Source organism: Cetorhinus maximus, unplaced genomic scaffold (genome assembly GCF_964194155.1).
Source record: "Cetorhinus maximus unplaced genomic scaffold, sCetMax3.hap1.1 HAP1_SCAFFOLD_1773, whole genome shotgun sequence".
Classification (NCBI taxonomy): Eukaryota; Metazoa; Chordata; class Chondrichthyes; order Lamniformes; family Cetorhinidae; genus Cetorhinus; species Cetorhinus maximus.
Genome location: NW_027597713.1, coordinates 52,984 through 67,840, shown reverse-complemented (window position 1 = coordinate 67,840; position 14,857 = coordinate 52,984). Strand labels below are relative to the sequence as shown.

The 14,857-nt window shown below is 58.9% G+C and overlaps 2 protein-coding genes across 2 annotated transcripts in view; one reads left to right on the top strand and one right to left on the bottom strand.

The window, feature by feature from the left end:
* The first annotated feature begins 1,055 nt into the window (after positions 1 to 1,055).
* LOC144676639 (glutathione S-transferase P-like) lies at positions 1,056 to 9,392 on the top strand. The gene is made up of 7 exons (XM_078537010.1): positions 1,056 to 1,283; positions 2,032 to 2,067; positions 2,318 to 2,424; positions 6,745 to 6,832; positions 7,863 to 7,966; positions 8,678 to 8,785; positions 9,044 to 9,392. Coding segments are annotated over exons 1-7 (633 nt in total). The 5' UTR covers positions 1,056 to 1,282; the 3' UTR covers positions 9,233 to 9,392.
* Positions 9,393 to 14,040: 4,648 nt separating this feature from the next.
* LOC144676638 (T-box transcription factor TBX1-like) overlaps positions 14,041 to 14,857 on the bottom strand; it is a 31,229-nt gene continuing 30,412 nt past the window's right edge. Inside the window, exon 6 of the mRNA XM_078537009.1 lies at positions 14,041 to 14,161. Coding sequence (XP_078393135.1) covers positions 14,041 to 14,161 — 121 coding nt within the window. The remainder of the gene's footprint in view (positions 14,162 to 14,857) is intronic.

Genomic DNA, 14,857 nt, shown 5'->3' with positions numbered 1-14,857 from the left:
CTCCCAACCCCCCCCATTCTCTCTCTCTCTCTCCCACCCCAGGTGGGTTTGGAAGGAATGGACTCGTGCCTTGGTGGGTAATCTGGGTACAGAGACGACAAGGGGGGTGGGACACGGGTCTGTCCGACCTCCCGAACGGTGCGAGTGGACTGAGTTGGGGGAAAGCGGCCTGAATGCTGGGCAGTGGAGAAGGGGGGAAAGGGCAGGAGAGAATATTACACACACGGCAGGGAGGGAGCGCGGGGTGAGAGACAAATCACATCCCGCAAAGGGACATCAGCGATATCTCAGCTCGGACACAGGCAGGAGTGCAACACAATACGGGGAGCTCGACACTGTATCTAACCCGTGCTGTACCTGCCCTGGGAGCGCTCGATGCTGACACTGGGTATAAAGTGGGGAGAGGGTGGGACACTGTCGGGGTAATGTAGAGGGAGCTCTACACTGTATCTAACCCGTGCTGTACCTGCCCTGGGAGAGCGCTCGATGCTGACACTGGGTATAAAGTGGGGAGAGGGTGGGACACTGTCGGGGTAATGTAGAGGGAGCTCTACACTGTATCTAACCCGTGCTGTACCTGCCCTGGGAGCGCTCGATGCTGACACTGGGTATAAAGTGGGGGGTAGGGACATACCTCTGGCTGCCCTGTAAGGTACAGGCGGAGAAGGAGCAGCCTCTGGCTGCCCTGTAAGGTACAGGCGGAGAAGGTGCGGCCTCTGGCTGCCCTGTCAGGTTTATGGTGACGGGGCCTGGGATGGCCCTGGGCAGCGCTGAAGGTTTACAGGCTGAATGGGGACAGCACCGAGCCACAATCGAGCTGCTTATCCGGTTTACAGCAGCTTGGCACAGATTGTGCTGAATCAGGGAAGCTCACTAGAAACTTGCCCCCCTCCCCTCCTCCCCTCCTCCCCTCCTCCTCCCCTCCTCCCCTCCTCCCCTCCTCCCCTCTCCTCCCCTCCTTCCCTCTCCTCCCCCCCTCCCCTCCTCCTCCCCTCCTCCCCTCCTCCCCTCCTCCCCCCCTCCTCCCCCTCCTCCCCTCCTCCCCTCTCCTCCCCTCCTCCAGTCCAGGGCCTCTGGCTTGGTGCCACAGTCAGTGCGAAGACGGCCACACCTCTCTCCGGGGCAGAGGGAAGATTCTCTCTATCTCTCCCTCCCTCCCTCTCTCTCTCCCTCCCTCTCTCTCTCTCTCTCTCTCACACTCGCTCGGAGGCTTTCCCACAGTCGGAAGAGAGCAGTTTGCCTGCGGGAACTTTCTGGAACTCTCTGCCCGCTCCTGGCAGTCAGTAAGTTTGTGCTGGGTGGACCTTTGCCCGCCCGCTGTGTGTGTGTCAGACGGAAACGCTTTGTAAACATTTCCTCCGACTGTTTCTTCTTATCCCAGCGGAGTTTACAAACCAAATTTCATCCCATTCCCCCCCTCACTCTCTCTATCCCACCCCCCCCCCATTCTCTCTCTCTCTCACCCCCCCCATTCTCTCTCTCTCCCACCCCCCCATTCTCTCTCTCTCCCACCCCCAATTCTCTCTCTCCCACCCCCCCATTCTCTCTCTCTCCCACCCCCCATTCTCTCTCACCCACCCCCCCATTCTCTCTCTCTCTCTCCCACCCCTCCATTCTCCCTCTCTCTCCCACTCTCCCCTCCCTCACCCTCTCTCTCTCCCCCCATTCTCTCTCTCTCTCATACAGCGTAACCTTCTCTCTCTCCCCCTCCCCACGCACACTCTCTCTCCCTCTCTCTCACTCTCTCCCCCTCTCACTCTCTCCCCCTCCCCCTCTCTCCCCCTCTCACTGTCTCTCCCTCTCACTCTCTCCCCCTCTCTCTCTCTCCCTCTCTCCCCCTCTCACTCTCTCCCCCTCTCACACAGCCTCACTTTCTCTTTCTCTCTCTCTCCCTCCACCCCCAGCCCCCCACTCTCTCTCTCTCTCTCTCGCCCCTCTTTCCTTCCCTCTCTCTCTATTACTGGGAGGAGGGATGGGACAGGAAACGGTGAAACCCGATGTAACCCCACCATTTGCTATTTTCTCTTGCAGTGTCAGTCTACACCATCTTCTACTTTCCGGTGCGAGGTAAGGTCCCGCGGCAGCTCCTGGGTCTCGGGCCGGGTGTAGTGAAGGGACACGGAGACGGTTCGGGGTGGGGGGGTGGGTGGGGGTGGGTGGGGGGCGCGGGGGGGGTGGGGGTGTCGATTGCGCGGTGTTGTTCCCTGGGGGTTTCTGCTCGTCTGACCTCCTCGTGTTTGTGCCTCTCTCCTGCACCCCACCAAACCACCACCCACTCTCCCCCCACACCCCCACCCCCCACCCCCACCCCACACAGGCCGCTGCTCGGCAGTAAGGATGATGCTGGCCGACCAGGGTCAGGACTGGACCGATGAGGTGATCAAGATGGAGCAGTGGAGTGAGGGAACCTTAAAAAAGTCCTGCGTGAGTAGACACGCGGGAGCGACCGGGGCCGGATCAGGCAGCCACACCTCAGGAAACGCCCAGGCTTCAATCCCGGCCTAGTTGGCCGATCTCATGGCCGCTGTGCGGTCCCGTGGCCCCACCTCCCCTCCCTCAACACACAAATGACAGGAAACACCCAGGCTTCAATCCCGGCCTAGTTGGCCGATCGCACGGCCGCTGTGCGGTCCCGTGGCCCCACCCCTCCCCCCTCAACACACAAAGGACAGGAAACACCCAGGCTTCAATCCCGGCCTAGTGCTCAGTTGGCCGATCTCACGGCCGCTGTGCGGTCCCGTGGCCCCACCTCCCCTCCCTCAACACACAAACGACAGGAAACGCCCAGGCTTCAATCCCGGCCTAGTGCTCAGTTGGCCCAATTTCAATCCCCAGTTTAGGGGCAGCGCCACCCCACCCCACCCCTCCTGCTTTCCCTGCCCCCAGGCCTTGACCAAGTTAGGGCTCCATGTGATTCCATCTCCAGGCCAGGTGACTGAGTCTTAACCAGGGAGCCAGTCAAGTGTACAACCCACCGTGGTGATTAGAATCACAGGGGGGGAGGCCATTTGGCCCAGGCTCTCTGTGCTGGTTCTCTCCGTTCAAGCAACTCACTCAGCCCCCCTCACCCACCTTTTCCCCATAGCCCAGTATTTTCACTTCAGGGTGTGTGTCTGTCAGTGTGTGTGTGTGTGTGTGTGCGTCTGTCAGTGTGTCAGTGTGTGCAGGTGTGCGTGCGTGTGTGTGTGTGTCAGTGTGTGTGTGTGTGTGTGCGTCTGTCAGTGTGTCAGTGTGTGTCAGTGTGTGCGTGCGTGTGTGTGTCTGTCAGTGTGTGTCTGTGTGTGTGTGTGTGCGTGCATGTGTGTGTGTGCGTCTGTCAGTGTGTGTGTATGTGCGTGCGTGTGTGTGCGTGTCAGTGTGTGTGTATATGTCAGTGTGTGTGTGTCAGTGTGTGTGTCAGTGTGTGTGTGTGTATGTCAGTGTGTGTGTGTGTCAGTGTGTGTGTCAGTGTGTGTGTGTGTCAGTGTGTGTGTGTCAGTGTGTGTCTGTATGTGTGTGCGTGTCAGTGTGTGTGTGTGTCAGTGTGTGTGTGTCAGTGTGTGTGTGTATCAGTGTGTGTGTCAGTGTGTGTCTGTATGTGTGTGCGTGTCAGTGTGTGTGTGTGTCAGTGTGTGTGTGTCAGTGTGTGTGTGTATCAGTGTGTGTGTCAGTGTGTGTCTGTATGTGTGTGCGTGTCAGTGTGTGTGTGTGTCAGTGTGTGTGTGTCAGTGTGTGTGTGTGTGTGTTAGAGAGTGTGTGTGTCAGTGTGTGTGTGTGTCAGTGTGTCAGAGAGTGTGTGTGTGTCAGTGTGTGTGTGTCAGTGTGTGTGTGTGTGTCAGTGTGTGTGTGTGCACATTCCTGCATCCTTCATCCAACCTACTAACAAGAATCCCGCTGATGATCTCTTATTGAGGAATTTTCTCCCCACATCCCGACGCCCTCTGTGCTCCGCATCCTGATGAACTCTGGCCAGTTACATTCTTCTCAAAAAAAAAACACACGTGTAAAAAAAGCACACTGACCGAGGATAAAAACGCAGAACCGGGCCGAGCGGCCCTGCCCCTTCCCCTGATCCACGCGTGTGCACGCGTGATCCACGCGTGACAGCCCGGAATACAATGACGACAAAGGAGTTCACGGGGGTGTGCGCATTTGGAAGAACAGACCGACTGATTATATCTGAACAAGGACGTAGCGTCCGCAGCTCTCCCAGTCCTCCTTCACCTCCCCCTGAGCCTGAGGGGGGTGAGAAATTCTGGCCAGCGCCCTCCACAATTTCCACTCTCACTTCCACCCCCTCACCCACCCCCGCTACGCTACGCCCCCACCAACCAACCCCGCCCCCCCCCGGGTATCTTTGTACGCATCCCAACCACTCCTGGGGTGCCTCATGAAATTTAAGTGCAAGCCGCCTCTCTAATACCTCATCCTTCCCAACGGTCAGCTCCTCCGGTGTCCGAATGCCCTCCTCTCTGCCACCATGGCCCGGGCAGCACCTTGTTCCTTGGTAAAGACAGGCGCAGAGTATTAATTGAATACCTCACCCACGCCCCCCACACCACACCCCACACCCCTGCCTCCAGGGGCAAATCCCCCCATTTTTGGGGATCCCGAATCAGTCTCGCTCCTCCTTCTACCCCCTGTTGCCTATTTGCGTGCCCGCAGAAGGCTTTTGCATCCCCTGTGGCATCAGCTGCCGGTCTCTACCCATGCCCTCTCTTTGCCTCTCCTTGCCATCCAGCACGTTTCCTCTCTGTTTCTGGAACGCTCTCCCGTTCAGGCCAGGTTCTTGGCTGAGTTAGCAGCCTGGCGTTGGTCCAGTGACCACCCCGCCCCCACCACCTTTTGTCTGCCTCGTTCTGCTCCACCTCCCTCCCCCCCACCCCCACCTCCCCCCATTGTCCAGGCAGCTGAGGATTGTGCTCGATCCGCATTTTGCTACCGTGGGAGTGTAACTCAACTCTCCTCGAGGTCGTCCCCTCCTCTGAAGGCAGCCCATTGTTCCCTTGCAGTGGTGACTGCCAAGATCGGAGTCTGATTTCCCACCGGCTCAGCCTGTTCTCGACCTTCCGGCATTGTTGCTGTTCCAATTAATTATTGAGATTAAGCAGGGCCATAATCGTTATATTGTTCACTCACTCTGGACTCCAACCTCCCCCCCAGCCCCGATCCCCTAGCAACCTTCTGAGGCTCAGAACACTCTGTCCACACTCGTGGAACCCAGGTTTAACCCTGAGTGGGTTTCTGATCTGAGGCAGGAGGCGACACGGTCACAGCCTGATTCCTCCTCCCACCTTCAGCCCGACCTCAGCTCATCGACTGTGGAAGCCCTCACCCAGGCCCCTGTTTCCCCCCCCCACCCCCGCTCCGGGCTACGCCATTGCGAGGCTCTCCCGGCGGCTCTCCCACGTTCGACCCTCCGCAAACTGCAGCTCGTCCAGAACTCAGCTGCCCCTCACCCCCACCCCATGTCCGAGCTCACAGTGAATCCCCTTCACCCGTCACCCACTGTGCTCGCTGACCCCACACTGACCTCCCCCACCACCCCCCGGTTAAACAACGCCTCGATTTTAAAATTGACATCCTCGTTTTCAAATCCCACCATGGCCTCAAACCCTCCCTATCTCTGTAACCTCCTCCAGCCACGACAACCCTCCCTATCTCTGTAACCTCCTCCAGCCCCTACAACCCTCCCTATCTCTGTAACCTCCTCCAGCCCCTACAACCCTCCCTATCTCTGTAACCTCCTCCAGCCCCCTACAACCCTCCCTATCTCTGTAACCTCCTCCAGCCCCTACACCCCTCCCTATCTCTGTAACCTCCTCCAGCCCCTACAACCCTCCCTATCTCTGTAACCTCCTCCAGCCCCTACAACCCTCCCTATCTCTGTAACCTCCTCCAGCCCCTACAACCCTCCCTATCTCTGTAACCTCCTCCAGCCCCTACAACCCTTCCTATCTCTGTAACCTCCTGCAGCCCCTACACCCCTCCCTATCTCTGTAACCTTCTCCAGCCCCTACAACCCTCCCTATCTCTGTAACCTCCTCCAGCCCCTACAACCCTCCCTATCTCTGTAACCTCCTCCAGCCCCTACAACCATCCCTATCTCTGTAACCTCCTCCAGCCCCTACAACCCTCCCTATCTCTGTAACCTCCTCCAGCCCCTACACCCCTTCCTATCTCTGTAACCTCCCCCAGCCCCTACACCCCTCCCTATCTCTGTAACCTCCCCCAGCCCCCTACAACCCTCCCTATCTCTGTAACCTCCTCCAGCCCCTACAACCCTCCCTATCTCTGTAACCTCCTCCGGCCCCTACACCCCTCCCTATCTCTGTAACCTCCTCCAGCCCCTACAACCCTCCCTATCTCTGTAACCTCCTCCAGCCCCTACACCCCTCCCTATCACTGTAACCTCCTCCAGCCCCTACAACCCTCCCTATCTCTGTAACCTCCTCCAGCCCCTACACCCCTCCCTATCTCTGTAACCCTCCTGCGACCCTCCGAGATCTCTGCGCTCCTCCAATCCCGGCCTCTTGTCCATCCCTCCCACCACCCCCCGATTTTAATCGCTCCACCATCGGCGGCCGTGCCTTCAACTGCCTGGGGAGGGGGGTCCCTGATGCTCCTTAAATCAACATGTTCTCCCTCCGAAATCTGATAAGGATTTAGTCTCAGGTTGTACCCTCAAAGCGAGGCAAGTCTTCAGCAGATAATGTCTCAAATCTCAGAGCAATGATCCATTTTCTCTCCCTTTTTCTCTTCCAGATCTTCGGCCAGCTGCCCAAATTTCAAGATGGGAACTTTGTGCTGTTCCAGTCCAACGCTATTCTCCGTCACCTGGCCCGCAAACATGGTTAGTACCTGGAAAAATCCGCGCCCTGCCAATTTACAGGCCTAGAATAACCCCATGTCGATATACACACACACGAATATCAATATCTGATCGGCTGGAGCCTGAGGCCTACCCGCCTACACGAAGCCTGAGGCCCGCCTGCTGGCCGGAGCCTGCGGCCTACCTGCCCGCGTGGAGCCTGAGGCCTACCCGCCCTCACGAAGCCTGAGTCCCGCCTACTGGCCGGAGCCTGTGGCCTACCTGCCCGCGTGGAGCCTGAGGCCTACCCCGCCTACACGAAGCCTGAGGCCCGCCTACTGGCCGGAGCCTGCGGCCTACCTGCCCAGGTGGAGCCTGAGGCCTACCCGCCCTCACGAAGCCTGAGGCCCGCCTACTGGCCGGAGCCTGCGGCCTACCTGCCTGGATGGTGCCTGAGGCCCTGCCACCTGGATGAAGCCTGGGTTGAGCCCGCCTGCCTGAAGACTGAAGCCGGCCTAACTGGCTGAAGCCTGAGGCTTGCCTGACTGGCTGAAGGCTCAGGCCTACCCACCCGGCTGATGCCCTGAAGCCTTCCCACCTGGCTGAAGCCCGAGGCCTGCTTGACTGGCTGAAGCCTGAGGCCCGCCTGACGGGCCGAAGGCTCAGGGCTACTCACCCAGGTGGTGCCCGAGGCCTTCTCAGGCTGGCTGAAGCCTGGGGCCTGCTTGCTGGGTGACGGCTGAGGGGCCTGCAGGCCTGGCTAGAGCCTGAGGCCTAGCCAACCGGCAAGAAGCCAGAGAGCCGCCTGCCCATCTTGGAGCCTGCGGCCTACCTGCCTGCTGGGGCGTGAGGCCTAGCCAGCTGGCTGGCGGAGTCTGGGCCTACCCGCCCTGGCTGGAGCCTGAGGCCTACCCGCCCCGGCCGGAGCCTGAGGCCTACCAGCTTGGCTGGCGCTGGAGAGCCCCCCACACCCTCCCCACAACCCTCACGTGGCTGCTGCAGGCTACCGCTGGTCCCCAATCCAAATCACAGGCCACTGACGCATTCAATTTTGGTTTTCTGTTTGCCGAAGATTTGTACGGGCTGGACAACAAGGAGGCCGCACTGCTGGACATGGCGAACGATGGAGTCGAGGACCTGAGGGTGAAGTACGCAATCCTCATCTACAAAGAATATGTGAGTCGCTCTTATCGAGGGAGGTTTTACGGGAAGGCTTATCTTCACCTGGACCCGAGGGCGATGGGAGGGGAAGGAGCCAGGGGAGAGAGGAGTGGAACTCCTGGAGCCAGAGTCTATGAAGCTCCTGGATAACCGGGCCCAGTTCCTGACATCGGGCCTCAGACAGGCTCGATCAGACTCACAGAGAGCCGGGGACAGACACAAGAGGGGAAATTACAGGGCGAGGGGGTTGCAGAGAGACAGTGCGGCACTCCCTCAGTACTGACCCTCCGACAGTGCGGCACTCCCTCAGTACTGACCCTCCGACAGTGCGGCGCTCCCTCAGTACTGACCCTCTGACAGTGCGGCACTCCCTCAGTACTGACCCTCCGACAGTGCGGCGCTCCCTCAGTACTGACCCTCCGACAGTGCGGCGCTCCCTCAGTACTGACCCTCCGACAGTGCGGCACTCCCTCAGCACGGACCCTCCGACAGTGCGGCACTCCCTCAGTACTGACCCTCCGACAGTGCGGCGCTCCCTCAGCACTGACCCTCCCACAGTGCGGCTCTCCCTCGGTACTGACCCTCCGACAGTGCGGCTCTCCCTCAGTACTGACCCTCCGACAGTGCGGCGCTCCCTCAGTACTGACCCTCCGACAGTGCGGCGCTCCCTCAGTACTGATCCTTGTATAAACATTCAAACAATTTATCTTTACATTTCACCCTCAGGAGACTGGGAAAGAAGCTTTCATCAAGAACATCCCAGCGGAACTGAAACCCTTCGAAACCATGTTGGCAAAAAATAATGGAGGGAAGGATTTCCTCGTGGGCAACAAGGTACAATACCCAATCCCCACATGGGAGCTCAGCCCAAACTGTCAGGGTAATGTAGAGGGAGCTCTACACTGTATCTAACCCGTGCTGTACCTGCCCTGGGAGCGCTCGATGCTGACACTGGGTATAAAGTGGGGAGAGGGTGGGACACTGTCGGGGTAATGTAGAGGGAGCTCTACACTGTATCTAACCCGTGCTGTACCTGCCCTGGGAGGGCTCGATGCTGACACTCACTAACTCTCTCTCCCTCTCTCTCTGTAGATCTCTTTTGCCGATTATAACCTGGTTGATATGCTCTCTAACCTTGAGGTGTTGTCTCCTGGTTGTCTGAATGTCACCCCTCTGCTTAAGGCGTACGTGGACCGTGTCCTCTCCAGGCCTAAACTCAAGGCTTACCTGGAATCCGACGCCCACAAAAAGCTCCCCATCAACGGGAACGGGAAGCAGTGAGCGCGAGGGAGAGGCCCCAACGCAGAGAGAGGGGCCTGGGCCTCAGAACCAGGCCCAGCTAGGCCTCATCGACCTTCGACCTCCTTGCGATGGATAGCTTGACGTGTCGCTAGTTGTCACGGTGACCGAAATAAAGCTCGTGGAAACGCGGCCTCTCGTTGTGTTTGTTGTGTTTTTTTACTCTCTCTCCGACCCCCTTCCCCACTGCTCCCCCCACCCCCGGCCACCTGCCCCCACTCCTCTCATGGTCAGTGATTCGGTCACCCTCTCTCTCCCCCCCTCCCCACTGTGGCCCGGAGAATGGCCGCTCCCGCCCGGGTCATCGAGCAAGCAAGCAAGCGAGGGTCGGCCGCCCATTCCGGCTGTGACTCCGTCCACCTCGGCCCCCTCCTCTCCCCACCCCTCTCGCCTTGGGGGGGGTGGGGGGGCTGCGAGACCCCCACCCCAGGGCTTGTGTCGTGTGCGCGTCCACCAGTCCCGAGAGCCGTGTTTTGCCTCAACATCGCTTTATTTATGAAAAGTTCAGGCCAACGGGTCAGCCTCCGGCCAGTGATGGCCATCACGGTCGATGGGCCGGTGATGGTGGGAGGGGGGGTGAGGGGGGGGTGGAGTGGGAGGGGCTGTGGGAAGGGCTGACCTCGGGCTGGGGGGGGCCAAAGATGCATTGTAAAGAGAGGCCGGGGGCTGATGGAGAGTGAGCGGGGGAGGGGGAGGGGCAAGGGAGAGGGAGAGATGAGGGAGAGGGAGATGGAGAGGGAGTGAAGAGGGAGAGGAAGTGCAGAGGGAGAGGGAGAGAAGAGGGACTGAAGAGGGAGAGGTAGTGAAGAGGGAGAGGGAGTGAAGAGGGAGGGGGAGTGAAGAGGGAGGGGGAGTGAAGAGGGTGAAGAGGGAGAGGGAGTGAAGAGGGAGAGAAGAGGGAATGAAGAGGGAGAGGGAGTGAAGAGGGAGAGGGAGTGAAGAGCGAGTGAAGAGGGAGAGGGAGTGAAGAGGGAGAGGGAGTGAAGAGGGAAAGGGAGAGAAGAGGGAATGAAGAGGGAGAGGGAGTGAAGAGGAAGAGGGAGTGAAGAGGGAGAGGGAGTGAAGAGGGAGAGGGCGAGGGAGAGAAGAGGGAATGAAGAGGGAGTGAAGAGGGAGAGGGAGTGAAGAGGGAGAGAAGAGGGAGTGAAGAGTGAGTGAAGAGGGAGAGGGAGTGAAGAGGGAGAGAAGAGGGAGAGGGAGTGAAGAGGGAGAGGGAGTGAAGAGCGAGTAAAGAGGGAGAGGGAGTGAAGAGCGAGTGAAGAGGGAGAGGGAGTGAAGAGGGAGAGAAGAGGGAGAGGGAGTGAAGAGGGAGAGGGAGTGAAGAGGGAGAGGGAGAGAAGAGGGAGAGAAGAGGGAGAGGGAGAGAAGAGGGAGAGGGAGTGAAGAGGGAGTGAAGAGGGAGAAGGAGTGAAGAGGGAATGAAGAGGGAGTGGGAGTGAAGAGGAAGAGGGAGTGAAGGAGAGGGAGAGGGAGTGAGAGGATGAAGAGGAGAGGAGGGAGTGAAGAGGGAAAGGGGGTGAAGAGTAGAGGTAGTAAGCCGGGTAGGGAGTGCAGAGTCAGCGGGGGTGAAGTGGGGTATGGAGTGAGAGGGGCCGGGAGTGAGGGAGGTAGTAAGTGAGAGGGGTAGGGAGTGAGGGAGGTAGTAAGTGAGAGGGGTAGGGAGTGAAGACAGAGTGAAGAGGGGGAGGGAGCGAGGAGAGGGGGAGTGAATGGAGTAAATGGGAAAACGAGTGAAGAGGGGGGTCAGTGAAGGGGGGTCAGTGAAGGGGTCAGTGAAGGGGGGTCAGTGAAGGGGTCAGTGAAGGGGTCAGTGAAGGGGTCAGTGAAGGGGGGTCAGTGAAGGGGTCAGTGAAGGGGTCAGTGAAGGGGTCATTGAAGGGGGGTCAGTGAAGGGGGGTCAGTGAAGGGGGGTCAGTGAAGGGGGGTCAGTGAAAGGGGGTCAGTGAAGGGGGGTCAGTGAAGGGGTCAGTGAAGGGGTCATTGAAGGGGGGTCAGTGAAGGGGGGTCAGTGAAGGGGGGTCAGTGAAGGGGGGTCAGTGAAAGGGGGTCAGTGAAGGGGGGTCAGTGAAGGGGGGTCAGTGAAGGGGTCAGTAAGGGGGGTCAGTAAGGGGGGTCAGTGAAAGGGGGGTCAGTGAAGGGGGGTCAGTGAAGGGGGGTCAGTGAAGGGGGGGGGTCAGTGAAGGGGTCAGTAAAGGGGGGTCTGTGAAGAGGGGTCAGTGAAGGGGGGTCAGTGAAGGGGGGTCAGTGAAAGGGGGTCAGTGAAAGGGGGTCAGTGAAGGGGGGTCAGTGAAGGGGGGTCAGTGAAGGGGGGTCAGTGAAGGGGGGTCAGTGAAGGGGTCAGTAAAGGGGGGTCTGTGAAGAGGGGTCAGTGAAGGGGGGTCAGTGAAGGGGGGTCTGTGAAGAGGGGTCAGTGAAATGGTCAGTGAAGGGGGGTCAGTGAAGGGGGGTCTGTGAAGAGGGGTCAGTGAAATGGTCAGTGAAGGGGTCAGTGACGCGGTCAGTGACAGGGTCAGTGAAGGGGCCAGTGAAGGGGTCAGTGACGGGGTCAGTGACAGGGTCAGTGAAGGGGTCAGTGACGCGGTCAGTGACGGGGTCAGTGAAGGGGCCAGTGAAGGGGTCAGTGACGGGGTCAGTGACAGGGTCAGTGAAGGGGCCAGTGAAGGGGTCAGTGACGGGGTCAGTGACAGGGTCAGTGAAGGGGTCAGTGACGCGGTCAGTGACGGGGTCAGTGAAGGGGCCAGTGAAGGGGTCAGTGACGGGGTCAGTGACAGGGTCAGTGAAGGGGCCAGTGAAGGGGTCAGTGACGGGGTCAGTGACAGGGTCAGTGAAGGGGCCAGTGAACAGTCAGACCGGCGGGATGAGGGACCCAGTCTGGTTCTCAGTGAGGGCTGTATCGATAACTCCCATCACCATAGGGCTTGGCCAATGCTAAGCCAATGTGTGAGTGGTCAGACTCCGCTCCGCCATTGGAGGTTGTGCAGTAGGGTGAGAGGGAGTAGGGAGGGATTGTCGGAGGGTCACAGAGATAGCCCAGCCTGGAGGATGAAAGCCCGCGGTGACCCACAGCAAATCCAAGACAACGGGGTGGGTGACGTGTGGATGCCAAGGGTCTGGAAAGCAGGTCACGCACAGAATAGGCCTCGGACTCTGACCCTGAGGAGGAAGAGACACAGAATCAGCTGGAGGGTCACCACCAGAACTCGACACAGAGAAAGCACAGCCCTCAAATCCCACACCATCCCTGTCAGTCAGTACTGAGGGAGTGCCGCGCTGTCGGAGGGTCAGTACTGAGGGAGCGCTGCACTGTCGGAGGGTCAGTGCTGAGGGAGCGCCGCACTGTCGGAGGGTCAGTACTGAGGGAGCGCCGCACTGTCGGAGGGTCAGTACTGAGGGAGTGCCGCACTGTCGGAGGGTCAGTACTGAGGGAGCGCCGCACTGTCGAAGGGTCAGTACTGAGGGAGCGCCGCACTGTCGGAGGGTCAGTACTGAAGGAGTGCCGCACTATCGGAGGGTCAGTACTGAGGGAGTGCCGCACTATCGGAGGGTCAGTACTGAGGGAGTGCCGCACTATCGGAGGGTCAGTACTGAGGGAGTGCCGCACTGTCGGAGGGTCAGTACTGAGGGAGCGCTGCACTGTCGGAGGGTCAGTACTGAGGGAGTGCCGCACTGTCGGAGGGTCAGTACTGCGGGAGTGCCGCACTGTGGGAGGGTCAGTACTGAGGGAGCGCTGCACTGTCGGAGGGTCAGTACTGAGGGAGCGCTGCACTGTCGGAGGGTCAGTACTGAGGGAGTGCCGCACTATCGGAGGGTCAGTACTGAGGGAGTGCCGCACTATCGGAGGGTCAGTACTGAGGGAGTGCCGCACTGTCGGAGGGTCAGTACTGAGGGAGCGCTGCACTGTCGGAGGGTCAGTAAAGAGGGAGTGCCGCACTATCGGAGGGTCAGTACTGAGGGAGTGCCGCACTATCGGAGGGTCAGTACTGAGGGAGTGCCGCACTATCGGAGGGTCAGTACTGAGGGAGTGCCGCACTGTCGGAGGGTCAGTACTGAGGGAGCGCTGCACTGTCGGAGGGTCAGTAAAGAGGGAGTGCCGCACTATCGGAGGGTCAATACTGAGGGATTGCTGCACTGTCGGAGGGTCAGTGCTTAGGGAGTGCCGCACTGTCGGAGGGTTAATATTGGGAGACAACAACCTGTGTACAGCTTTATCCGTCAAAGGGACTGAGAGACACCAGTCAGTGTACAGAGATCTCCCTGAGAGAGAGAGGGACTGAGAGACACCAGTCAGTGTACAGATATCTCCCTGAGAGAGAGGGACTGAGAGACACCAGTCAGTGTACAGATATCTCCCTGAGAGAGAGGGACTGAGAGACACCAGTCAGTGTACAGATATCTCCCTGAGAGAGAGGGACTGAGAGACACCAGTCAGTGTACAGATATCTCCCTGTGAGAGAGGGACTGAGAGACACCAGTCAGTGTACAGATATCTCCCTGAGAGAGAGGGACTGAGAGACACCAGTCAGTGTACAGATATCTCCCTGAGAGAGAGAGGGGACTGAGAGACACCAGTCAGTGTACAGATATCTCACTGAGAGAGAGAGGGGACTGAGAGACACCAGTCAGTGTACAGATATCTCCCTGAGAGAGAGAGGGGACTGAGAGACACCAGTCAGTGTACAGATATCTCACTGAGAGAGAGAGGGACTGAGAGACACCAGTCAGTGTACAGATATCTCCCTGAGTGGAGAGCAGGGGGTACCGAGAGACACCAGTTAAGCCGGCCTGAACGATTATGTGAAAAGCTTGCCTTTATCATCTCCTCTGTGGTTTCTCTGTTCTTTTCTCAGTGAGTTCCGTGCTCTCAAGATCGATCCTAGAATCGGCAGCGTTCCCACTCTCACACGCCGTGGCCTGTAATAGCAAACGGGTGGACAGATCAACGTAATAGCTGCAGCACCGCTTAATACACAACACGTTCCCCTTCCTATTCCAGGAAAACAGAGCCAGATAGCTTAGGCTCCATTCCAGCCCTGGTGTCAGTGCAGCACTGAGCATCACACACACACACACACACACGCACACACACACACACACACACACACGCACGCACACGCACACACACACACACACACACGCACACACACACACACACACGCACGCACACGCACACACACACACACACACACGCACACACACACACACACACACACGCACGCACACACACACGCACACACACACGCACAAACACGCACACACACACACACACGCACACACACACACACACACGCACGCACACGCACACACACACACACACACGCACACACACACACACACACACACGCACGCACGCACACACACACACACACACACGCACACACGCACACACACACGCACGCACACGCACACACACACACACACACGCACGCACACACACACACGCACGCACACGCACACACACACACACACACACGCACACACACACACACACACACGCACACACACACGCACACACAGGGGGCAGACAAGAGCCAGGCTTCAACCCCGGCCTACAGTGCTCAAGTTAGCCTGGTCCCAGGCCCAGTGAGCACCGCACCCAGAGCAGACAAG

Bases quoted from the DNA above. Each gene is read 5' to 3' on its own strand.
- LOC144676639 (XM_078537010.1), top strand. The intron at 2,425-6,744 runs GTGAGTAGACAC...TTTCTCTTCCAG, and splicing joins GAACCTTAAAAAAGTCCTGC to ATCTTCGGCCAGCTGCCCAA. The intron at 8,786-9,043 runs GTACAATACCCA...CTCTCTCTGTAG, and splicing joins ATTTCCTCGTGGGCAACAAG to ATCTCTTTTGCCGATTATAA.